Source organism: Neocloeon triangulifer, unplaced genomic scaffold (genome assembly GCF_031216515.1).
Source record: "Neocloeon triangulifer isolate White Clay Creek 2 clone unplaced genomic scaffold, ASM3121651v1 ptg000002l, whole genome shotgun sequence".
Taxonomy (NCBI): domain Eukaryota; kingdom Metazoa; phylum Arthropoda; class Insecta; order Ephemeroptera; family Baetidae; genus Neocloeon; species Neocloeon triangulifer.
Genome location: NW_026775545.1, coordinates 4,157,102 through 4,183,239, shown reverse-complemented (window position 1 = coordinate 4,183,239; position 26,138 = coordinate 4,157,102). Strand labels below are relative to the sequence as shown.

Sequence of the window (26,138 nt, the reverse complement as noted above, 5' to 3'; positions counted from 1 at the left end):
TCCGCAAAAGCTGCCACAGCCAAAAATCATTCATAATTAGCAAGTCTAGTCAAAGCTCTCGTTGCCTTTGAAAATCTTATAAAATGGTTTCATAAAATGTAGAGAAACAATTTTAATTTTTTAAATTCTACATTTTGAAATAAATTTAAACAACTTCTAAATTAAGAAAAAAACCTCAATGCTTTGAACTTACAATAAATTTTAGCATTTAAATTCTGATCTTGAAATATCTCTTAAAGATTCAGCGATTTTTAAATTCTATTCTCTATTTGTCTATATGTAACATGATTTTTTTAAGTTTTTTTCTACGGCAACGAGAGTTTTAATTTGACTCATTAATTAGTCTGATCTTTAAATCATTCAGACAATCAAATTAACGAAATCACTGATTTTTTTCTGCTCAATTCACACATAATATTTATTGTAGCGTTCAACGACCTCTAAGCACCTCTGAAGAAAATAATTTTATTAAATTATTTAAGTGCAAAGACACTAACACGCCCGCGAACTGGCAATTAATCAATACGCGCCACCAACAAATGAGTTCTGCGCCGGGCCGCGTGTTAGGAATTTTATGTACGACATGCTGGACGTTAATTTCGACGGTCAGTTGCGTGACGGACTCCGAGGCGGCATGTGTCTCTGCGTTAGCAGGTAGGTCCGACCGGTTGCATACCAAGTGGTCTGCAGGGGACGACAAATCGGAATGGGCGAGAATTTGGTAGTTTCGCTCAAAAGCCGGCTCGGGAATTTCGTAATTGGTCGTGTTAAAAATTAATTCATTCCCTTTGCGCTTGAGAAATTGAAACTCGATATGAAATCTATAAAAGAAAATTGGAGTCTTATGAAATCTGACGCTCTCAGACGGATAATTTTATTAATGGCAGCCCTCGCAGAAAAGAGACCAATGATAGCTTTCAATTTGCCAAAGCTGATGCTTTTATAAGGCCTTCATTTATTAAATTACAAAAGTGTTCCACCGGTAAGAGAGAATGATTTTCTACTTATTTGATCCAAGTCAATGGATTTGTTTTGAATGTAAAAAAAAATATATTATTCATCCCTACAATTTGTAGATGTACAAAAAAAATTAAAAATATGGAAATTCAAGATAAAAATTAAAGTTTTTATTAATACCCAAATATGATACTTATCAAAAACTTTCTTTTGTGAACTAATTAACGACTGAAATGGACATCTGGAAAAAGAAGCTTTTAAATTAATTTCATCTTGTTTGAATTTTTAAATTTTTTTTTCTCTAAATAAATTTACATAATAATTTGAAAAATATGCGAATTTTTTGTACATCTTTTTAAGCAAAGAATTCTTTATATTACTTGATGATAACGGCACAGAAAACAAGGCTTATAAGTTAAAAAGTTAATATATTTTCCTTACATAAAAGAATGAGGAATCTCCAATATGCATTGAAAACGACACCAGGGAAATTGGTGTGCGTGGTTTCAGAAAATCTATGGAAAAGCTGAATCCAATTTCGCTCTAACTCTGAAATCGCAAAAGACGAAAATCTGCGCGTTAGAAATTGATCCTTTTCAGTCCCTCGAACAATGGCAAAAGAAACAAGACTATTTTTAAAAGCAAACAACAACTTTTGTTTGCGGAGGAGGAGCTCGAAAGCTGCCTGCCAGGTGATTTATAAGTGAGTAAAGTTCAGGCTGGCCTTTTGAAACACGACACACGACGAGAGAAAATAACCAAAAGCATTATGCTCGTCGCTCTTTTTTAACTTGCAACCCTCGGGGGTGGTGGAGGGGGCGAAATGTCGGCTGGATCTGTGTCGCCTAATGAGCGAGCGGATCGCGTAACTCTCGGCCCTTAACTCGGAATTAGGATTCAATTTCCCGTCGCTGGAATTCCACCAGGGTTGCAATTAGCTCGGTCAGCTGGCGCGAGGGCGGTCGAATTAGTGCGTGGGGCCGCGGGGAGATCGCCCGACGCCAGATGCCAAATTGCTCCGTCGCGCCTTTTGAATTAGTTATTGGAAGGCGTAAAAGCTTCTCGGGATGATCAGAACTTCCAAGTAACACTAAACGTAACTTCAAAAAATTAATTATTCAATTTATGAATATTTTCCTTTAAACAGTTTTTTTAGAATTTCTTTCTCTATGAAAAAGGAGAAAGTAAATTTATTGATTAGGTTTTCAACTTTTTTTATCTATTTATTAACCATGAAATAAAAATTAAACCACTTATTTAAAAATTTTAACGAGGCAGAGATACTAAAAGGAGATAAACAACAATATTAATCACAATTGTTTAAAGTTGTATTTTGTATTTGCGCGAACAGAATTAATTTTGAATTTTGTCTTCGTTTTAAGTAAATACCACTGAAAGATTGCAATACATGTTTTTTTTCTATATCTAGTTTTATCAAGAAATATTGCAAATTCGATATTTAAGTCCTCGAACCGACTAATTTTTAGTCCTTGTAATTAAAGACCCCGAATTTGAAAAAAAAAATAGTCCAATGTTGAAATGTTAGCTCTGAAACTCCCTTCAAGAAATATTATTATTATGATAATTTTTTAATTGAAGAAAAAACTATAGAAAATAGCTTCGTTTGCGAATCAATTGCAATGTACAAAGTTATTGAACAATAAATTTTGTACACTATTTTGCCGCAATAAAATAGCCTGTGGCTTTTGCCTATAAAAATTAAGTACACCGAAAGCATTCCTTGCGAAAGTAATTACGCACTTTTTTCAGTGAAAAAAGTGGAAAACTTTTCTGATTACAAAAGTTCAGCCGGCAGCGATTTAAAGCATTTCACCTTCCGCAACCTTCACTGCACAATACACTCCTTTTTTTCTTTTTTGTGTGTTATCGGGGAAGAGACTTTGCCGTGCAGATGGCATCGTTTGACAAAATTGCGTTCTACACGGTCTGGACGGAACGAGAAAGAACGTGCGGTTTACGAGCGGCGACTAATCAGATTTCATGCTCGGCAGCAATAAATCAAGTCGCCGCCACCGAGATGGAAGCGAAAAATAATACGTGGAAAAAAGCGGTGGCTTTTATGCAAATCAAAAAAGGAATTAAAAGTGGGCAAAGCGCTTTGTTTGCAGCGCGCGTGCAAACATAAGTAAAACGAAAGGAAAAGGCATAAAATTTTTACGACGGCTCGCGCAGTTGCGACGAATGCTTCGAGCCGAAAATTTACGGGTGGCACGCAAAATGAAAGAGAAGAAGAAAAAATAAAAGGAAAAGCAGTGGGCGTGCAGTGTATCGTGCAAAACAGATACGAGCGGCACCAAACATGCCACTTTTATTTGCCCATTACCACCTTACAGGGCACTCAAGCAAAATTACATTTCTTGTTCGGCGCTTCTGTGAATGTTTGCGCCAATTTCAAGCAGAATGAAAACCAGAGTCAAACGATGAGAATTCTGATTTTTTGGGTGAAATTTAATTTTTTTAATTATCGGTTTCAAATGGCAAATCAAAGGCTGTTTTGAAGTTAATCACATTCAAAAGAGTTAATTGATCAATAGATTTATTCCATTTTTAATTTTTATTTATTGCATAAAATTTAATTTAAAAGCCTTTTATTATTCAATAAAAAAAATTTAGGGATAAAACAAGAAATCGAAAGAAAAAAAATCGTGATTTAAAAAGGGGAAGCGTTGATAATAGTTTACAAGAATATTTTGATAAAGACTGAAATTTTGAACAATAAAATTAATACAGAAAGCTGATTGATAGTTAACTTGACTCGTTTAAAACTTGCGAAAACGAAGAAGGGTGAAAATCAAATTGTGTTCCACTAATTTTGTTGATCATTCTTGAAAGAATTTTAAATTTTCTTTCAAACCAATTTTGAAGAGTCTCTGTGAATTATTCTGGCCGTTCATCATGACGTGGGGCAGGTGGTGCGACGGTGGTTGTTTTCGTGCCCATTAAGTGAACCTGTTGTTGAGGCGGTTGTTGAGCAGCACGACAATGTTTGGGACTATTGATCAGCGGCGGCCGCGTGCAATAATTGCTTTCCGCTCGACTGGCTGCATAGAGATGAGTCTGTGACGCCGACTATATTAGCAGTGCCGACCGACGGGGGTGGTAATTATTTTTTGATGGAGTAGCCCCAGAATTATGTACGTGACAAAAGGCCGTCAAGTCTTGGGTGCGCAAAATAGATATAAAAAAGTGCGCGCGAGAAAAATGAGACGATGGGCGTAAAAAAGAGGAGTGACGCTGTTGATTACTTTTCGGCGAGGGGGAGTAATTTCTCGTTGGCGTGTGTGTGGGATGAAAAAAGTTTGGCTCTCTCCAGCATCCAGGACACAATGGTTGAAAATTGAAATTTCACTGGAATAGAAACATTTTACAGAAAACACAAAAACGATCAAATTTTAAAATAAACGATCGAACCTTTATTTTGAAAGGGTTTGTTCAAGAAAATAATTTAATTTGGAAATTTTCGCTTCATCGGGAGATGTTATTTAAAGTAAATTTCCCATAATTTAAATTTTTCATATCATCACGTAAAGCATTTCCATTAAAATTTACATGATTTTTTTCCTCTCACTTTTTTGGCAAATTTTCACAGCAAAAAATTTTTGTATTTCCCTCATGAATTTTGATGTGGACAGAAATTTCTTTATAATAAACTTCAATTGCAACTAAGATAAAGATTCAATTCTAAATTTTAAAAATCAAATAAGTAAAAATAATGACTTTAATCTCTTTTCCTAATAATAAAAAATAATTAAAAAACAAACACAAAGTCATTCACTTGATTACGGAATTGAAATCTTTACAGAGAAAGCTGATACAAAATAGAAAAATTATTTGTTTAATAGTTGCCAAATTTGAAAAACAATTTTAACGATTCAGGGGTGATTCATTGTGATTGAATTCAACTTTTCCTCCTTGGGTTGTTTGATATTTGAGCCGTTTATTTTTTTCCTGATCATCAATATGATTGTATTTGTATGAAGCAATAAAGGAATCAAATAACCCATCAAAGCCAAATTTCAATGCAAACACCAGTTTCAAATTCTATAAAAGTGTCAATCTAACGCAAAAAAATTTGAAACAGACAAAAAGATAATGCTTATTAGAATGATGAACCCCACAATTATAGTCCAATATTTTTGTTACTTTTCTTCCTTCATCAGCAATTAATTTGCAGCTAAAGAAAAGTCGCCCTTTTCTTTCAATGGCCATTGAACAATTTCACCCCTTTATGCAACCCGCCGGACAAAATTGCTGTGCGTGTGGCCTGCCTATCAAAAATCGTGTTATTTTTTTTACACAAGATCCGTTGGTAGAATTTTCTAGAATCACCCTTTTCGATAACACTGACCCCAACTATGCTGAAATCAAATCCATCTATTTTCTAATAAATTCACCTTCATTTGTTTTTCGCCGCGCGTTTTTTGCTCTTGTTAATTGAAACACTTTCTTTCCATTCGTCGGCGATTATCCCTCTTGTGCTTGCATTTTTGCAAGTGCAGTTCGTCGGGGTGTTTGCGCGAGTGAGTAGAAATGCTTTCCCGTTCGCTTTTCCGTCTTGTTGCTGCGCAGGGGCCGTTTAAATTATGAAAGCACGACGCGTAGCTCGCGGCGGGCACCGACCCACCCGTTTTGCTCACTCGCGTTCATTATTCATTGCAATCAGTTCGGTTGGGCGCCAGACAGAGATTCATGCATGCTTGTGCGGTACGTTTGCCCATTAGCAACAACGCTCGGATTCAAAATTGGGCATGCGAGAAAAGCGAGATTGCGATCGCAAATAATGTGGCCCGAGGTGAACGCTCAAAATTTGATATGTGCTCGAACAAGGTGCCACACGCACACAGACACACCCACAAATTGACTTCTCCGGCACACCTGTTTAAATTTCAAAACTAACTCAAAAAGTCACATTTCATTTACAAAAAAAAAAAATGTTTATATTTTAATAAAAATTCTGAAAAATTAATTTATACAAATTACATTCCTTCTAAAACCTGATCTTGAGTAGTTAATATATTATTCTGTATCAAAAATTATCGCGTTCTGGATCGAGCATCGGTTTATGTACCGAGCATCCAGTTACAGATCGAGCGGTTTTTTTAATTTTTTCACGCATAGGCACTTTATTGTGCTCACTCATAATGTACATTATTTATGATTCAAATGATACTTCAAAGGATATTAAAATTGTCCAGTGTCATGAGCGAGCACAAAAGTGCCTGTGCGTAAAAAAATTTAAGGCGCTTGATACGTAACTGGATGCTCGGTGCTCGGTACAGAAACCGATACTTGATCCAGAACGCGATATTTTTTGATACAGAACTGTATATTAACTACTACCTTGTTTAAAAAAAGCTGATACGAAACAAAAAGACTAGAGAAAAAATTCATTTAGCAACTGAGCCATTTAACAGCTTCACACTGACCCAGTTGCTAAATAAATTTCTGCAATTGTTTATTATTATTTTTTTAAAAATCATATTTAAAATTTTTCATCAAATTCACCTCATTTTTTTAATTAAACCCTTTTAACAAAACTCTCTTGCAAGTGGTGCCATTTTTTCCTAAATTTCTGTTTTCCACGCAGTTTTATTTATTTCTTCTAAATAAACAATATTATTGATACAGTAGGATAAAGAAAGCAATATTAATAGTTAATAATAATAAATGATTCATAAAATCTTTCAATGCCAGCATATTGTGATATCTTCACTTTGTAAAACGAATGAACATTGAGCTCGATGTCAACCGCTCATCTCTGCAACTAGAGTGTCTATCTGTGTGCGTTTGCAATTTTTCACGTGCTCTCTTGGCTGCTTCCCCACTTCTAAGCAAGTGAACTGGAAGCGCAGCGAAATTGCGCTGCTGGGAAATTACCGCAGAAAAATCAGATTTCGCTTGGCGCTGCAAGCGCGTAATTTCTGCTTTGCTTTCTTTCTCCTCCACTCACTCGTGCAGCACACAAGGCTTTTTTACTTTTGCTCGTGTAATGCCAACGCAAAGGAAGGAATAAATAGCTTTCTCCGCCGGCGCGCTCATTCATCTCAAAGCGAGATGCAATAAAAAGAGGGAAAAGGCGGGCGCATCGAAAGAGAAAAAACTTGCACGTGACGAGAGTTGGGGTGAAAAGTTTCGATATGATGAAGCAGGCGGAGGGCGAACGTCTCATTCGAAAAAAAGATAAAATGCTCCTCTTGTAATGTTTTTAGGAATTTTGAGCAAAAAGTTCTCCTTCATATTAAATTTTTTGCCGAACGTCACTCTTTATTGCTTAACATTGTTATGAATTTTTTTAAACAAAAATTTAAAATTTCAATTTAATTTATTGAAATCAACAAGAATGATTTAATTTTTTTAATGTCTTATTTTTCCTCCAATTTTAATACGAATTTTATCCTGCATACAAAAAAAATTTCCTATAATTTTAAAATTTCTATACCTTATTTTTTCAATTTCTATTTTTAAATGCATTAAATAGTATTTTAATACAATTTATAACTTTCCTATAAATATTTATATAAAAATTCAAAGTTTTAAACAATGTTCTTTAGATTTTCCCAGAACAATTTGGACAAATAAAAAACAACAAAAAAAAAACAGCAATTAAGCATAATTATACCTCTCAGTCTGTGTAAACATGATGTGAAATAATGGAAGGAAAAATAAGTATATTTTAATGTTTACACTCAGAATGGATTTCGTGAAATCTCATTGAAAAATTTAAAACAAAACAAAGTATCATAATTGTGTCCATATGCATGGAAACAGAATTTAGAAATAAATAATTTTGGTACTTTTTTTTTCTTTTAAAACAGTAATTTTTAGGCATTGACGTATAAAATGGAAATTATTTAAATAAGTTAATGAAAAATATGTTATATTTTCATACATAAATGATTCATAATTCAAGTTCGTACTTCATAATTTAATATATTTGCGTCAACAATGCAAAAAATAAATTACATTAAATTTTAATTAACTTAATTTTGTCCTTTATTAAAACACAAATTGCATAATATCTTTGGTAATGTTATATAATTTCACAAGAAAGCGTGAGGAATGTTGCTACTGTTAATGATTGCATCATCACAAACATGTTTTTTTTTCAAGTAAGAAATCCGAATTCCCTTTTGTCCCCGGGCAGTCCCAAGTAGTTGCATCGTCCATCCCTCTTGTATTGCGTGTCCCCTTCTCTTTTTACATTTTGCCTGCTTCTCTCTCATCCTCCTCCACTTTGGCCCACTTGATGCTTTTTAAAGCAATCTCGAAACGACCCCCGTGTACGACTCGGGGCGCAAAATCAATGTCGGGCCAGGCACTGCTCACCCCTTTTGCTACCTTGGCACAATGGCCCTCTCGGCATCTTCGCCGCTCATCGTGATATGGGTGCTTCGTGTCGCACAAAATTGTTTACGACAAGAGAGCCCGCATCGCATTGTTGTTGAAGCAAAATCGAGCCAGACTCGCTCCCAAAACGCTCCTGATGAAAGAGAAGAATTTCGTCTCGCAGGTAGCAGCTGTTTTTTTTTTTTTACCTCTCTGTCGGCAATTGTTTGATTGGCGTTTCCAATTTGTCCCGCCGTGCGTTCGATGGCTTTCGAGTGCTGGAAATCGCACTTGTTCTGATTGATTCGTTCGGCGCGCACAATCAGTATCATGTGATATTTGCACTCGTCGCCCGTGCTGCTTTTGACACGAAAACGGTTGCTTGAGTAAAGACAAGTCGCAAACACCTGCTGTCGATATTTGATATTCGCGAAACCTCGCAGCAGTTAGTGGAAATTAAATTTCATCAGCCAAATTTCGAGTCAAACTCTAAATATTTAAATTTTTAAACGAATTACAAATTTTGGTCTTTATAAGTTTCCAAAAGTTAAGCATAAAAATTAAGTCTTAAGTTTTAAGAGAAAAAAGATTTCTAATTTAAAAAATCCAGCATTTTTATGCGTTTTCAAAGCATTTCTTTCGCTCAATTTCAGATTAAATATAAATTTGTCTTTCAAAATAACATATTATTTAAACTGGAAGAAATTAGAAACTCATGCACAACATATTGCAAAATATACAAATACATACACAATATACGATCAAAAATTCATTAAAATTCTCTTTACTCATAGTTACAGCAGCTTTTTTGTAAAATATTGTAAAAAAATTTATATCGAAACACCTTTTATTCTTGTAAATACAATTAACCTGCCAAAACCAGCGTTATTAGGTGCAACGAGGCCACGCACAATATAATAATTATTACAAGGTCCCGCCGTGCCCTGCTGTGCGCCACAAGATGTGGAATTATGCAAATGACGGCGGTGTCAGCAGCCGCTGTTCTGTTGCAGCTCGGTCGTTCATTCTCGCATTATTTGGCTAATGGATCTTGCGAAGACGGAGCAGAGAGAAAGACCACGCGCTCGCTCGCTCGCTCGCCCAGCTAAATCCACACCTCTCCGCGATAATCCCTCGGTGCGGCGACAAACCGCAACCGACGCTTTGCGAGTTTGACGACAATGAACAAAAGCGTTGCACGAAATATGCTCTGTTTTATATATTAATGTGTAACTGAAGCACTTGCAATCTGTGCAGATACTTTTTAAACTAGAGTAAAAAATTTACTTAAAAAATGAAGTTGAAACAAAGTGATATAATTATTTCAAAATAAAAAGAATCACGGTTGAAAGGGATACATTTTGAAGTATCAATTAAATATGGAAAAAAACTTCCGTAAATTACATAAATCTTTCAAAAAACAATGATTATAAACCAATATGCAGTTTTAATGCATCAAGCAAAATTAAATCTTAATATACATAGAAACAATAAGCATTTATTTACCCGAACTATACAAGCTCATGGATTTAAGATTTTATTTTAGCTTTTTATGTTAAAATGTAATTAATTTTATCAAGGATGATGTTTAATGCATTCACAGTTAGACTTCATTTAAAACTTCGAGGAAAGCTTTTTGCAAAATGTTAAACGAAAAGCAATGTTACACAAACATTTTAGCCAAACTCATTCACGAACTCTTGGCAAATTCCCAGAAATTCTGACCGCAATATTGATCACCGCCAAAGTGAATATTCGCAGAACCGGCCGGGTTAATCCGATTAGCCGCGAGTTTGGCAACTGATTAAACAAACAATATTGGATCGCAAACAAATACGCTGGAGCATCGAAAGGCAAAATTCTATTCCGCTTTCATTAAGACTCGCTTCAATTTCAAGATGATTTATAAACACGCCGGATAAAATGCAGTTAGAATTCGGGTCGCGTCGAGCGAATATTAATCCCGAGCGTGCAAAATATTTGCACGAGAGAGTAATTACTCGGCTGCTTGTCTGCGCGTGTTTTGGTGGCAATTAAAGCTCACGACTTGTTCTATATTATTCCGTGCTGGGTGGTTCCTTTCCTTTGTTCGCAATTGCGCAATCTGCCAAAGCAAAGCTTCTTCTTCTCCTCGTTTTCTTCCATCTACTTTTGTCAATAAACCGACTTGGAGGCTTTTGTTTTTCGACGTACTCGGAGCAGAATCAAGAAAGAGAAAGAAAAATTCGCGAGCTCTCGATATTTCAAGAGGTAAAGAAAAGGCTTTGGATGTACCTGCAAGTACTGGGAAAAAACTACTGAAAGTTATTCATTTTACTCTCTATATTTCATAAATAAAGTTATAGTTCGTTGAAATTAAAAAAAAAATTACAAAAATATTATTCCTAATTAAATTTTAAATTCAAAAGTAATAATATTGAATTATTTTTTTATATTTTTGTACTGATGTAAAAATATATATTATTAATAAACAAAATTTACTTGCAATTATCATTTCATTTATTTTTATTTATCTTTAATTTATCTTTCAACTTCAGGAAATTTTGTATTCCAATTTGCCATTTTCGTCCTTGCCGTGCAGACCAAATTTCCGCAGCCTTCAATCTGCTTGTTTCGCCTGCTCTTGATCAAAAGTGCCGCGCTGTAAAGGGTTGGGCCCCACGCAGTCAATGCAACACGTACCACATTCATCTCGCCGTGCCCTTTGGCTTTTGCAAGATGAATAGCTGCTAATGATAATCAGCGGCAAACAAGCCCAATTATTTTGTCCCAACAAAACGCCACATGCAAAGAGCCACGGTCGCGAAGAGCCTGTTGATTAAATGCGGAGGTTCTTTCAAACTGCACGCAGCGGGTCGGTTTCTCGGAAGATTTCTCGCACGCTTTCCTCTTGCGTCGTGCATATAATGGCTGATTTATTCGGGGAACGAAGGACGCTAATGCAATTTTGGTTTATAAAACGCAGATTATTTTTTTATGAACAATAAATTGCGTTTGCTCATGAATTACTGTAATAGGTTGGTACTTCAATTTGATAGGTTTGAGATTTAAAATTTGTGTTAAATATAAGTAGTTTTTTTCCAATTTTGTTGATTTTATTGTATTAAATACAATTAAAATTTATAATTTTTATTAATTTAGCCATTTAATTTTAAACCGAGGATAAAGCCCGTTTTCTTCACTTTTTTTAGCTTTATTTTATTACAGAATTTAAATTTATACTATTTTTTGCTTTACAATAATAAGTTAAAATTTTTAATAGACATTCCTCACCAGTCAAAATAAAAGTCGCATTAAAGTTAAGATATATTTAATTGCTTTTTAAAACCCTCTTTTGAACATTTTTGAAAATTTTCTATATAATTGTAAGGAAAAGTTTGATCTGGAGACTGAAAATTTGCAAACCAACGAGACCAAGGGCATAGAAATCAAGGAGCAAATTCCTGAAATTGCAGAGCTACAGTTCCTTCCTCGGCAAATGTCAGGGCATTGATTTTGTTTCGGCCTTGAATGCTGCAGGCACAAGGTCTTTTCGTTTCTAACCCTTTGTGTCTTGTCAACATTTTCAAGGACTGCAAAAATCTATTAAGGTACACATACTTTAATTACGAGCATGCAAACAAAACAACTCGCTTTGAAATGGCACGGCAAAGATTTGCACCGCAAGAATGACGGTCTGTCCGGACCTATCAAAACAACCCATAAAAAAGCTCTGCGTGATTAAATTTTTTCCCTCTTTTGTCGCCACAAAAGACTCGTGCGGAGCTCTGGAAAGATCACTCTCCGAAGGCAGTGCAATTATCCAGTGGCCGCTTCTCCCCTGCTGAAAGGCCAAACACCCCCGGGTCCAAAGCAAATATTTACACGCGGCGGCCAATTTTATTTCCGCCACTGCTGCAGGGGCCAGCGACTGGCTTTTTTCTCTCGCCCGCTGTTTATTTGACCTGCTTCTTCTTTTTACTGGAAGCCGCTGTCGGCTAGTTTATAACGCTCTAGTCCTTCTTTCAAGACGAGCAAGAATTGCGAGAAATTTAGGTTTAGAAAAGTGCTTTTAAAAGCGAGCCAACTAACAATAAGTGCATTTATTTTATTTTTAATTAACTAGGATAAAACTGCATAGACATACATAACTATAGAATTTCAATCTGATATAATTTTTATATTTTATCTATACATATGTAATTTCAAAACAATGTAAAATATTTTTTTACATAGAGAAAAATATTATTAATATTACTATTTTTATTATTGATAATTTTTATTATTTTTATCATCATTACTAAATTATTTTTTTTTTTTACTATTCGCAGAGAGTTATTTACAAAATTATCATGAGTAGCAACGTTATTTAAAAAAATCTTCTTTTTCGTATATTATGATCCAATATCAAATATATATTGTCATGTCTCATTGTGAATTAACAATTAAATTTAATGAAATAATTTTTAATCGTAAACAATTATTTTCTGGCTTTTTTTAAATTGATGAATTCTTAATTTTTATCTGATCTCCTCTTTTAATATTAATTTTTGAAGCAAAAAAAATTCATTTAAATTCAAAACTTGTGCGGACCAGAGAAGGGTAGCCCAGAGATTTTTCATCTACGCTGAATAATTTATATGCGTCGCCGAAACTAGGTCTCTCCCTATCCTCTGCTTTTCGCTGCTGTCCGTCATTTTATTTTTCGCTCGGGCTTTGTGTGCGGCTTTTGCGGATGTTTTTTTTATTCACTATGTATTTGCATTCCGAGAAGAACTCGGCGGATGGAGCCTCAATGGGGAATTTTCGGGGTTAATGCGACGGAAACACCAGAGCTCGGCGCCTTCCCTCGGGCGAATATCGATTTTTCATCGGCGAAAATGCTATCGGAATTTCGCCAGAGAGATTGTTGGTGTCGTCATCATCTTTTCTCGACAACAACATGCATGCACTGTCGATCTATAAATTTGCGCCTTCGGAGAAGAATTCCGCCGCTGAGCAGAGAAAAAAAGAGAGTTTGGGAACGGAAAGGAACAGTGAGATGGAGAGAGGGCCTCCCTTCTTTCGAGAGCCAATTGAAACTTGATAAATTGGTTTTTGAAGCGAAACTGCTCTAGAAAAAGAAGCGGCCAGCTGGTTGAGTGCCAAAAAAAGCTTTCCAGCAGGTAAAATAAATTGTGTCTTGCAAAAAATGAGAGAAATTTAGTGCAAATTTTTAAATATATCTTGTGCTGATAGATTATCCCAGCTGTAAAAACGAGATTTCTCTATAACTTCGAACGATTTTCAGTAAATTGTGCAGTCTCAAAATAAAAATTTATTAACATTTTTCTAAATCAATAGTTAACTAAACTTATAAATCCCAATTTAGTATTTTTTTTTTAGAGATAATTTAGTTTTAAATTTAAATATCAGTTTATAGCTATTTTTTATTAAAAAAATGATCCTATTTGTGATCATAAATTTTGAATCTTTTTTGTTTTACATATTTATCTGCCCTGTTCTTGTAAAGACAAGAATTTTTGTCAAAACTGCATTGGTTTGTAGAATATTTTGCTGATTTTGTTCACTTTTGCGAGAGTTTGATTGAAAAAGGGATGAGCAAAGTTTTCCAACTGAGGAAACGTTGTATTTCGACGGCTGAATAATTGAGCTTTCGTTTCCCAGAAAGTCTGACTTTTCCGTTTCGCTGGAAACGCCACTCTAACGCTTAAAACAGCACAATCAGGCAAGTGAAGAGTCTTCTTCTCCAGCTCCTTTCCCATCAATCAGCGCGCGCCTCGCTAAATATCATTTAATGGCGGCTTGTTTTGCTACAACAGGGAAAACCGCGGGCGTTTTACCAAATGGAAATTTGCATTCGCGGAAGCGAGTCAGCACATTATTTCCAATGCGGATGAGTGAATGACGGAATAAATTACAACGCACAATGACGGACTTTTATTTTTGCTTTTCTCCCCTGCGAACAATCGCACTTCACCAAAGCTTTGCTTTTTTGTTGACAAAAGCTAGTTTGCGAGATCATTTTAATTGCAAAAAAGGCGAAAGTGGCGTGTTTGTCCGTGATAATAATAATTTTTTTGGCCGTGGTGTATTAATTTATTTCTCATGTCCTGCAAATGTAGCAAAAAGTTATAAAAATGCGGATTACGGGTGCTTGTTTTTATATTATTTTCATTTCTGCCCAAAAAAATTATAGCTAGTCCAGTGAGCTGCTCGTAAATTTCATTTTAGAGAAGATTAATTCCCGGCCGCTAATGAAGATTCATTAGCTCGGAAGTGCCGCGTTAAATTTTTAATTCCTATCAGCTAAAAAGGAAATTTAGCAGAACACAAATTTTGAAAGAAATCATACAGGAAAAATTATTCCAGAAAACTAATTTTTTTTTATGAATAATTTTAGTCCAATTTTTAGTACCATTTCCATTTTCCAATTTTTTTTCTAAACCACCATTTCACATTCATTCTTAAAATTAACTGCAATTTAATAATTCCAATTGGAAACGTCAGAAGATTGACCTCAAAATAAAATTTTAAATAATTATTTTCATCGAATTTCGGGAAAAATTATATTTTATTATGTAGAAATTGATCATCAATTCAAAATAATTAATTTGACAAGTTTTTGTTGCCATTTATTCAAATATCAACCGTATAATAATATATCTGCTTCTGACTTGTTCATTTCAAGAGTAGGAAATTACTTCTGTTGACGAACAGGATAATTGAATATTTCCACGATGAGAAATCATTTCATCTGGCAGTTGATGGAACTTATTGTGGTTGTCTCATTCAAATCCCGCTGCTGTCAAAACAACGCGTCGACACATTTTCGGAGGAGAGAACGAGCCTTCCTTAATTTTGCTCTCCCGCAGGAGCCGCTGTGCCTTTCCGCGATAACGAGCTGCTGCTCATTGTAATCCAATTTGGCAAAACGTCGCGAACGTGTTTGTTTGCCTAGCAAGCGAGTTGCTGCAACTTTCATCTCTCTCAACAAGGCCCGAGGATTAACTCGCGCCACAAACACGGGGACTCTCTGTAAATTCCGACGACCGACTGCTTTGTTTCGCAGCCCGAATTTGGTCCTCTCCAAATTGCTCTCGAGCAAACTTGTGTGTAATGATAAAAGTTTTGCGAATCGAAATCGGTAGGCAGGTTTGTGCTTAAGCGCCCTTCGTTGGGGGGTATTATTATTCCGAATGCTGCCCTTGCTCGCAACGCACATGGGACTCTGCCTTTGACTTAAAATTCAAGTGCTGCCGTGTCTGTTTTTAATGCGGTGAGTTTGTCCTTTGAAAGTTTGCTCGAAAGACCTCCAACTGAACGCGTAATTCAAAGGCGAGGCTGCACCTTTTCCTTTTTGTATTCACGTGCGGCACCCTTTTTCTTTGGTCGAAAAAATTGGGTTGTATAAAGAAAACTTTTTATGATCTTTTATCCTCTTTTAATGGTTTTTTGCTAGGATTTGAGCGTGAAAAATTTGTCTACGAAAATTGCTGGGTAGCAATTCATAATTGCGAACAATAATGTTATTTTTTTAAATTGCAAGATGAAATAATTAAAATTTTATCGTCGAAAATTGTCTTAATTTTGGCAAAATCTATTTCAGTCAGTGTTAGTTACTCAAGTTATTTGAATCAGAAAACAACTTAAACTTTATCAAACTTAATTAATTTTTTTAACCTTAGCAATTATTTTATTTATTTATTCTCCATTCGATACAGTCATGAAGAACTTTACTAAATGAAAAACTGGACTCGCAATCACTTTTTCGGTGTTAACTGTTTAAAGCTAAAAGTTGATCTGTAACTTTGTACATGAGCTGTACATCGACATTTCATCATTTGGAATTCAATGAAAAACGGAATTGCTGATCTATAATTAACAAAGCGCATAATCCATGTAGACGAACAGTTGCAGTCACATTGCCAATTAATTACTAAAACGCTAATGGCCGTTAGGCTGTAATGCTACAAAATTACATCATGTGTGCAAGTTAATTAATATGGTGTCGCAATTTAATGCCACTGTACGGCTTTTCCTGACAACAATCATTTCCAGTTGATTATTTTCCTCATCTGGAAAATTAGTGTAGCTCTCTCTGTGCGCCTCTAATTTGTCATTTGTCAGCACCGAAGCCATAATTAAGCCGCGCGCTTGGTTGATAAAGGAAAGTCGTCGGCAAAGTGTGAACGAGTTTCATGCAAATGATCATTTTTTCCACCCCAAGCTAAGTATAAGTTTTGTAAATTAAGAAGTTACCGAAGCAGCCAGACGCACTTAATTGACTAGAATGGAAAGAAAACTTGAAAAGTACAACTCGCGGCTGAATTGCAATTGTGCTTATTCAGATGGACTACAACGGAAAGAAAACTCGTTAAACCATCTTTTTAATTTTACGGTTGAATAAATCGGTGAGAACTTCTTATTTGAAGCTAAGCAATTACGTCATGCAATTAAGCGTTCAGTTTTGGACGATGTGAAGTTTTAAACATGAAAATCCTTGGAGGAGATTTTACTTTTTCTTTATCACGCATTTAATAAGATTGCGAGAATGAGGCAATTTCATCTCTCCGACGGTTCAACCATAAAAGAAATTCCCTTTTAGAGCTGCCAGCACACTCGAGACTTGCGATTGTTGGCAAATTTTCAGCAGCCCTTTGCTCGCCCTACGGAGCCACTTTGCACCCTTAAGGACGAAAAGCGCGACAGATGAAATGCCAGCGCGGTAATGCGCGCACTCTTCCCTTTTGTCCTGCTCCGTGTGCACGGGATATTGCTGGAAGTGAATGTGCGTGACACGCCGCCTCTTATCGCACCCTGGGAGATCGCCCTAAAAGGATAAACACACGGGGCTGCACCGCCGTGAAATGGAAATTTTTGGCATAATATGCCGCCTGCTCTCAGCCGCACCAGCGAAACGTGAAATTGTGTTTCTCGGCTCTCCACCTCGTTTCGAGCTTTTTGCTCATAAAAGTATCCAGCAAAGGTCACGTCGGGGCAATATTTTTTGGTAATAGGAAAAAATAAACTTTTATTATGATGGATAAACACAATGTGCTGGGCAAGCTTAACAAAAATATTAACACAATAAAGAAAATGTGTTTTTTTTTAATGCTAAAATAAAGCTTAACATGTGTTGAATGTTTGTTGAGAAAAGAATTGTTGACTATTTCAAATTAAAATGAATTCTTCTTCAAAACTAGGAAGGAAGAAAAACAATTCAAATTTGATAGAATTGTCAAATCAAGATATAATGCAAGTTAATTAATTATGACGAGTTCAATTCAAAGTCTTTTTTTAAGAGCTGTTTATTGTTTCTGAAAAGTTTTTTTAAAAAATTGGATGAAGATAATTTTTTACTTAAACTTTTTGCTATAAATATTTAATAAAAAGCAAATTATCTCAGATTTTAAGAAATTAATAACAATTTCAGTCAAAAACAGAAACGTATTATTTTGAGCGTACCTTTCTTGGTTATGGTCGAGACCAGACAAAATTTATGTACTTTTTCGTTTTAAAAAACCTCTCAATGAAATTGTTGCAGCCCCAATGGTTCATCTTCTTTACAATTTGATCGTTAATTCAAATTAATGCTTGCTAATTACATGAATTAACGTAGTCCGACATGACTCGGACGTTTTTGGGTAATGAGGATCGTAGCAAAAATGATAAATGGTGAGATCATTATTTGTCCTCGGAAGGTTTCTTGCGCCTCGGAAATTAATCTCACACGTGCCGAGGCGAAAGTCAGACAGGCGGGATGCGCGAAATTAAAATTAATGCACCCGAAACCGCACCCGCCCGCCTTAATCCCGGTCTGCAACAATGAGAAAATTCCCGCCGCCCCATAAATTACACGGTAGTTTAATTAAAAAAGTCTCCTGACTTCTTAATTCTTCTGCTCTTCGCGTTAATTCTTTCCGCCCATGCGCGCTGATGGATTAAAAGGTGAGCGGCGGCAAGAGAGGAGGTGATTCTCGCGTTTATATTAAATTTGCTCGCATTCCCGGCAGAGCAGCGCACTTCCCGGTATCGCTAATTTTCCTGCGCATTTAATTATTCAGCGGCAGGCGGTCCGTTTTGTGTTGTGAATCGTTTTGTTTGCTGCGCGGATCGAAGAAACAGACTCTGCAGAGAAAGAGCTTGCAAAATGGGATTTTTGCCAGGGCGCACAGAATGCTGGAATTTTTAATGCTCGATCTTCTGTGAACAATTAGCAGCTGCGCTCTGCCTGCTGGCAAAATGTCTTCTGCGAATGGAGATTCTGTAGCGGAGTGGAATGCAAAACAATAATTGGAAAATTATAAAGCAAGGAAAACAAAAATGTAAATTAAATTTTTAATAAGAAAATCAATTTTACTGTAAATATAATTAAAAAAATATGCAATCATTTTTGTGGTTTTAAATTTATTTTAGTTAGCAGTTGTGTTGATTTAAATTATATTATTTTTTTATTCAAAAATTAATATTAGTGAACAAGAAAATTGTGACTTTTAACCCAGATTCAGATTCTAGTTGAAAAAGTCTTGAAAAATGTCTCAAAAGACTAATTTATCGTTTTAGTAAAAGGATATATATTTAATTTTAATTCTTTTTTTAACTAAGTAAGAATGGCACCAATCAAAAATAGAACGACAATGAAATTAAAAAGATGTTTGAATAAAATAAAAAATTTCTACAGATTTGTACAAAATGTTGTCGAATTTTGAGAGTAAAATTAAACTTTGTCTGCAGAAATTTTTTATAAAAGTCAATATTATGATCTCAAAATATTTCTGGATTGGCCTAAAAACTCAAATGTAATTTTTGGATTTTTCTTTTTAATTTTTTAAAAAGCAAAATCTTAATTATTTTGAATCAGAATGACACAATTTTTTCACCTGTCTAATTTTATCTGTTATTTTGCTGTCAATTTGTAATGCAAAAGCATTCACGAGCCTAAAGTTTGGTGCGCAGTTGCAAATTTGGTCGGTCTGTGTTTCACTTCACCGCTTTATATCCGGTTGCCTTAGCAAAGCAGTTCGGCCAAATCGCCTTCCGGAAGAGTGACGGTGAAAGTGAGCTCTGTCTTTTCCCATGATTTAAAAGCTCAGAGCACAAAGTTGGCTTGTTTGCAATAACCCTCGCCGCCGAGCAAATATTCGCAATAATGCGCCGAGAGCTAATTCACAACAAAACTTGCAGGCGACCAAACTAAACTTCTCTGAAGGACAGTGTTTGCCCTGCCGGGCCTCACGTTGATTAACTCGAGCGCCTGCCACACGCTCGCTTATGCAGCAAGCGCTACTCGCAGGCCGCGCGGGTTGCCTACAACGTACTCGCGCAATTGAGTTTGATATGGACGCGTGTGCCGACAACAAACTGCATGTCGTCGCACGCGTCGCGAATGATAATTTTATTCGTGCAGCTCCAATTCCACAGGCATAAAAGCACATTCAAAGGATTTGTAGGCTAAAAAAAATTTTCATTAAAAATTACAAAATCTCTCATTTTTTACTAAAATGCAGTAATGGAGGGTTTAAAGTTTAAATTATTGGGTATAATTATTTCCACGTCAAGGTTTAATTTATTATTTCATTAATTGTAATCAGTTTGAAATTATGGACAAATTTTTGATTAAAAAAATTATCAATTGTAAAAATTTCCAGCTTAAAATTTTACTTTAAAACACTCTAAAATAGTCTTATTTTTACGAATAGTTCTAAAATCCCATCATTCTCTAATTTTCGTCAAATTAATTCACAGAATTATGGCCGAAGCTATTAGTATTAAATACTCGTAAATTCATTGAGGAAAAGCCAAATTGAATTATTTTGTTTAATATCTGATATTAATTATTAGGTTCTTTAAAACGCTTACAAAATCTTTCCAAGAATAAAAAATCATTAGATTTTAACTGCAAATTTCCAAGCTCTTTCCACAAGCGACATAAATTTTATTTTTCCGAGTAGGGCAAACAGAGCGAACGTCGTGTTTGAAATTCAAATGAAGCTGCACACAAAATACAAAAAAGGAGCACCTCTCTGCCGCCTTTTGACTCTCCTAACCCGCCTTCTTCTCTTCACCTCGAATTCCGACGAGAGCGAAGACCCAACTTGAAACCTGACACCTTCCTCCGACCTCCTTAGTTAGCAACAATACGAGCGAGAAATCGGGTCGGAAAAGGGATGAGAAAATACGAGATAACGATAGCCTCCGCATCCTTAAACGTCTTCCTGCCGAGATGAAAAGCGCAAGTTGTGATCAATAAGCGAGTGGGATATGCATTTGGCTCATCTTTCCTCTTAAGACCGCGGCGGATCGCTTCTGCATCGCTGAGATAAGCACAATGCAAGCGTCAAAGAACACAATGAATGTTTTACTCTGGTATGCAAATCGCGGTTTTAACTTCACTTTTCTCATGCAAAGTGTAACGACCACTCTTCCAAAGGCTTTCATCTTGTTTTGTGCGCTTTCGTTTGAATTGAAATTCTCTGAAGTCGAAAACCTTGTCAATAAATTGGGGAAAAACGTGAAAATAAAGGCTAGTAAAAATCTCGCATTAAATTCAATAATAATTACTTTAGAAAATCCTTCCATTTTAAATACGACTTGAGTTTTAGAAAAATTGTTTTTAAAAGTGTAAATGGAAATTACTTTTGAAGAGGTTGAAGTATTTAAATTTAATTTAAGAACTAATAATTGACTTTTATTTTTCATAAATTATTTTAGTTTTTCTTTTACATTTTTGTCTAATTAAACAAACCTTTAAGGAAAATATAAATAGAAAATCAGCAATTCTTCAATCTTACTAAATTAAAAAAAGTACTGATGTATTATTTGTTCATTTTATCTGCTTTACAACAATAATCAATATTATAGAAGAGTCCAATTATTTCCGTCTGGGCGGAACAGAATCTAATGACACTCGAATCAACCGCTTGTTATTTGTGCGCGGCCAAGCGCAATTTTCTTTCGGCGATAGAGACTGATAGAAAAAAGATGTAACGTTGATGATGATTGTTGGCAGGCACTGCGCAGTGGAGGATGACGAAGCGTGCTGCTCGCCGCTCGAACGGGACGAAAGGACGCTGCTGGTGCGCGCCACCGAGCGCCTCAGCCTCCGCCAGGAGCCGCCGACCCAGCTGCCGTGCGACGAGGTCCGCAAGGGCCACCTCGAGCACGCACACTCGGCCAGCAGCCTCGAGCCAAGGGCCAAGGCCGCCCTCGACCAGGCCGTCAGGCCCATCTACCCCAACATCCCCTACTCGCCTTATGGGTCGCCGTGCGCCCCCAGAAGACGGACGCCGCTGCGTCAAAGCTCAAAGGTGAGAATGTAAACAAAAGAAAGCAAGCAGAATATTATTGTTTTTCTTCAACAATAAACAACTCACAAAACCCATCAAGGAAAGTTGGTTTTTAAATTCAAATCGCCAAGAAAATCAATTTAATCTTGGAGAAATGTTTTAAAAAATTAACTCAATCAAATGAGAAAGTATAATTTATGGAATTAAATAAAGTTACGAAATTTTCCAAATTTTTTTCAGAAAGACTATAGATTTTACTATAATTTTTTTTATATAATCAAATTAAACTTTACAAATTTCCAAAACCGAAATAAGTTAAGTAATTAATTATCCTGAACTGCCCTTAAAACACATAATTGTTTGGCCAATAAACATTTTCTATTCAAAATAATAATAAATTCCCAATATTTTTTTTTATTTCATTTCATATGTGGTAGTTTTTCTCATAAATTTTTACTTAAATGCTGACACCGTACAATTTAAGCCTTTTGCAATTAAATTAACTAATTAGTTAGGCTTTAACTCACATTACACGCGCCTCTCAATTCTCTTTCCATTGCAGCGTAATTACACGCGCAACGTAAAACACAATTCAGTCCATTAATTAATTGCGAATTTCAGGTGGAACGAGGAGAAGTGCAATTAAACCAGTACCGCTTGGAAGGCAGTCTGGGCCAGGGCTCGTATGGCATCGTCCAGTTGGCGTACAACAGCGACGACAACACTCACTATGTGAGAGATCAAACGCCGCCCTGTTTCGTCCCATCTAATTATTGTTTGTTTGCAGGCGATGAAAATCCTTTCCAAGAAAAAGCTGATGAAAAAGGCCGGAATTTATGGTAGCACTTTATATTTTTGCAAGCAGATCAGATTTCAGATGAAAGCTAAATTAATTTTGCAGGACGCATGGCGCCTGGCAGAAAAGGGGATAGTCCCCTGGACAAAGTTTATCGTGAAATAGCCATCCTGAAAAAATTGGACCATCCAAATTTAGTGAAGCTAGTTGAAGTGCTTGATGATCCAATCGAAGACAATCTTTATTTAGGTAAGAAAAATTAAATATTAAACAAATCGTTTTCGAAAAAAAAAAAAGGAATACTACAAAAATGTTAGACTGATATTTTAATATCTTAAAATGAACATTTCTTATTTCAGTTTTTGAGCTTGTTGAAAGAGGAGAGGTCCTGCAGCTTCCGACAACAAATCCTCTCTCCGAGGAGCAGGCGTGGACATATTTCAGAGACGTAGTTCTAGGGCTAGAATATTGTAAGAGAGTTTTTTACTTCCCGAGAGATCTATTAATTAATTTTATCAAAAATATCAGTGCATTATCAACGCATAATCCACCGAGACTTGAAACCATCTAATCTTCTGCTGAACAAAGATAGTAGGGTGCAGATCGCAGATTTGGGTGTTTGCAACGAGTTCCATGGAACGGACGCTCTACTCTCGGGAACGGCTGGAACTCCGGCTTTCATGGCTCCCGAGGCTCTCCGTCCAGACCGAGGTGCAACCTTTAGTGGGAAGGTGAGTTCTTTTTGAAAACAAAATTAGATTCAAAATTTAATAATATATTATACCAAAAAAAAAGTATTAGTTTCTCAAAAATTTTGTTAAAAAAAAAATTAAAATTTCCTTAAAAAATGTGTTGAAATCAAAACATAAAATTGAATTATTTTCCAGGCTGCTGACGTCTGGTCACTTGGTTGCACTCTGTTTGCGTTTGTATACGGAAATGTGCCGTTCCGGGCCGACTCTGTGCTCACTCTGTACACCCGGATACAAAATCAGACACTCACGTTCCCGCTGCGGCCCACAGTAAGCGCCCCTTTGCAAGATCTCATTACGCAGATGCTGCAAAAGGATCCTGCCAAGCGCATAACTCTGCCTTCAATTAAGGTAATTACGACACCGCTTCTTTTGACTCTGCCAACATTTTATTTATTTATTTACACATCACACACATCCTCTGAATTCGCGGAGTTTTAATTGAATTTTATTAAAACAAACTGAACCAAAATTCACATATATTTTAGGAGCACATTTGGGTGACGAGAAGTGGCAAATTCCCATTACCGAGCGAGCAGGAAAACTGCAGAGACGTGGTTGAAGTTTCTGAGGAGGAAATCAACGCGGTCGTGCGCTCCATCCCCAAACTGAACACCCTGATTCTGGTCAAGAGCATGCTAAAGAAGCACTCATTCCAACATCCGTTCTCGTCCAGACGGGCGCTCACGTCGCTGCACATTGGAACGAAAGAGGAGTTTGCCAGGTCGGGTCGGTCACACTCGGCGCCTGGCGCTTGTGCTGACTGGCACGAAGCAAGGTGATTTATTTTTCAAAGTTTTATGTTTTTATTTTTAAATACTATTTTCCAGGTCCAAAGACGGTGCTCCAGTCTTGCCCTCAGTCACTGAGGCTGGCACCAGTGATGAGGCTCGGCAGTAAAACTACTATTTGGCACTTAAACACGAGGCTTTAAACTTTATTCCGTAATTTAGCAAGTGCCAAATTGACTCGTCTCTTATTAGAATTTGACTACTTTTACTCTATATAAATAAAAATTTAGCGCGATGGATATTTAATGCTAAAATTAAAGTTAATATTTTATGGCTTTTGCTATTCAACCAAATCAAGCCACAAATTTTTGCACAAATCTTGGTGTCTTAAGAAAATCTCTATTTGTCTTGCCATTACGTCTCTATAAATATGCTCTTGATAACATTTCCTAGAAAAACTCTCTTTGTTCTTATCTAATCTCTCTTCTCTCTAATCAAATTTTACTCGTCTAAATTTTATTGACTGTAGCTGTGCAAATTATGCATTTCCCTTATGTAACATTGTTAGCGCTCTTTACTTCATTGTTACTATAAAGAATTAAGAAAATCAAATGGTGAAGCAACAAATCCTAGCCAAAGCTACAAAACTATTATAATATATTGTATCTACACATACAACATATTTTGAAAATTTCATGACATATAAACTTTTACAGATAAAAGTGTACTTTAAAGAGTATAGCTTTAAAAATGTACTGCAATTATATTATACTTAATAATTATAAAACAAAACATGTAGTAGACGTCATGGACTCAAAAACGAAAGTGACTATTTATCAGAGAACTTTCTATGAGCTGAAGATTTTTTATAAACTATATGACAATTAAAAAAAAAAAATGAAAATTTAAGCTGGTGAGTAAAATTAAAACCTATTGTTAATGCTTGCCTGCTTTTGCATATTATTATTAATCAGATTCAATATTATACAACAAAAAAAGTACTTAAAACATTTAGAAATTTGACATATCAGGATTTTTATTTAGAATTTTTTATTTTTATTTCATTTGCAACCATTTTTAATGACAGCATTGTGCCTCAATCGATGTGACGCCAAACGATGGCAAGATGAATACATGAGCAAATCACAATTGGATTCAAACGCTGAGACTCCTTGGTGTGTCGACTGATCATTTTACTAATTATTATTCATTTTAATAATCAACACTAAATCCACAAAAGAAGCATTTAACACACGGGTCACACATCTTATTGGCACGATGAAGCTCTTTCATTTTTTTTTATTCATTGATTTTTTTAGAGTTTAATTTCTACGATAATTGTAATGTATGATTGGTCCGTGAGATTAATAGCCCATGTCAGCCCATGTGTTATAATTAATTGTACACGAAATAATTGTGATTTCAACTACAGAAACCAAAAATAATCAAAAGTAGTTTTGGTATATTAACTAAAAATTATTAGCCAAAAATGTGTGGGGACCACAAAGATGTAAAACAACAGTAGATGGCAGAAATTTTGATGTTCCAATCAAAGGTGTGGTGAAAAATAATTCGTGGTAAATGGTAAATAAATCACACAAAACATTTGATAGAGATGGTGATTTTTTTACTGTTATTTATATACCTGTAGAAAAATCAATAAAACTTGATAATTATTTTGTGTTTAACTTTAAAAAGCAGAGCGCATGAAGGTGATTTTTTATTGCATATAATATGTATATTTGTGTACCAAAATAATCAAAGTTCTCATGGTATGAAAAAGTGTCTTTATTGTGTAAGCCATAGAGGTCAATTTTTGTTAAATTTTTACATCCTCATTGTTAATATATTTGTTTGTGAAAATTGGATTAGTTTGTAAAGGAGTTTTAAATGTTTTTGCCAATAAACTCAAAAATCAGATGTGACAGATTTTGGTTACTTAAAAATTATAACTCATTTATTTTTCAGAAATTATATTTCCACCATTTTTAGATACAAAAAGAAATACATCAAAAATTGAGAGGATTACCTGGGGGTTTTTTTTTTTAATTCCTCAACTATTCTGAAATAAAATTTAAATGAAAAGAGAATTATTAATTTCCTCTATAAAAATGCACACAATTTTAAAATTTAATTTCCATAGAAAAAAAAATAAAAATAATTGGTTGAAGGAGACAAATTTAATCTGAAATTATATTACTTATACTGCATTAGAGATTATAGCGAGATAATATTATTATTATATAACAGTTATAATAATAAAGTATTTTTTGCGCCCATTTAAATT

The 26,138-nt window shown here is 35.3% G+C and overlaps 1 protein-coding gene across 4 annotated transcripts in view; it reads left to right on the top strand.

Annotated features, from left to right (window-relative positions):
* LOC132202328 (calcium/calmodulin-dependent protein kinase kinase 2) overlaps nucleotides 1–25,776 on the top strand; it is a 72,159-nt gene extending 46,383 nt beyond the window's left edge. For all 4 annotated transcript variants that reach the window (XM_059629177.1, XM_059629185.1, XM_059629192.1 and 1 more), the window contains 9 exons: nucleotides 21,296–21,593; nucleotides 22,194–22,304; nucleotides 22,360–22,411; nucleotides 22,474–22,617; nucleotides 22,728–22,838; nucleotides 22,897–23,099; nucleotides 23,256–23,471; nucleotides 23,609–23,898; nucleotides 23,951–25,776. In XM_059629177.1, the coding sequence (XP_059485160.1) occupies nucleotides 21,296–21,593; nucleotides 22,194–22,304; nucleotides 22,360–22,411; nucleotides 22,474–22,617; nucleotides 22,728–22,838; nucleotides 22,897–23,099; nucleotides 23,256–23,471; nucleotides 23,609–23,898; nucleotides 23,951–24,020 (1,495 nt within the window). In that variant the 3' untranslated portion in view covers nucleotides 24,021–25,776. The remainder of the gene's footprint in view (nucleotides 1–21,295; nucleotides 21,594–22,193; nucleotides 22,305–22,359; nucleotides 22,412–22,473; nucleotides 22,618–22,727; nucleotides 22,839–22,896; nucleotides 23,100–23,255; nucleotides 23,472–23,608; nucleotides 23,899–23,950) is intronic.
* Nucleotides 25,777–26,138: the final 362 nt, after the last annotated feature.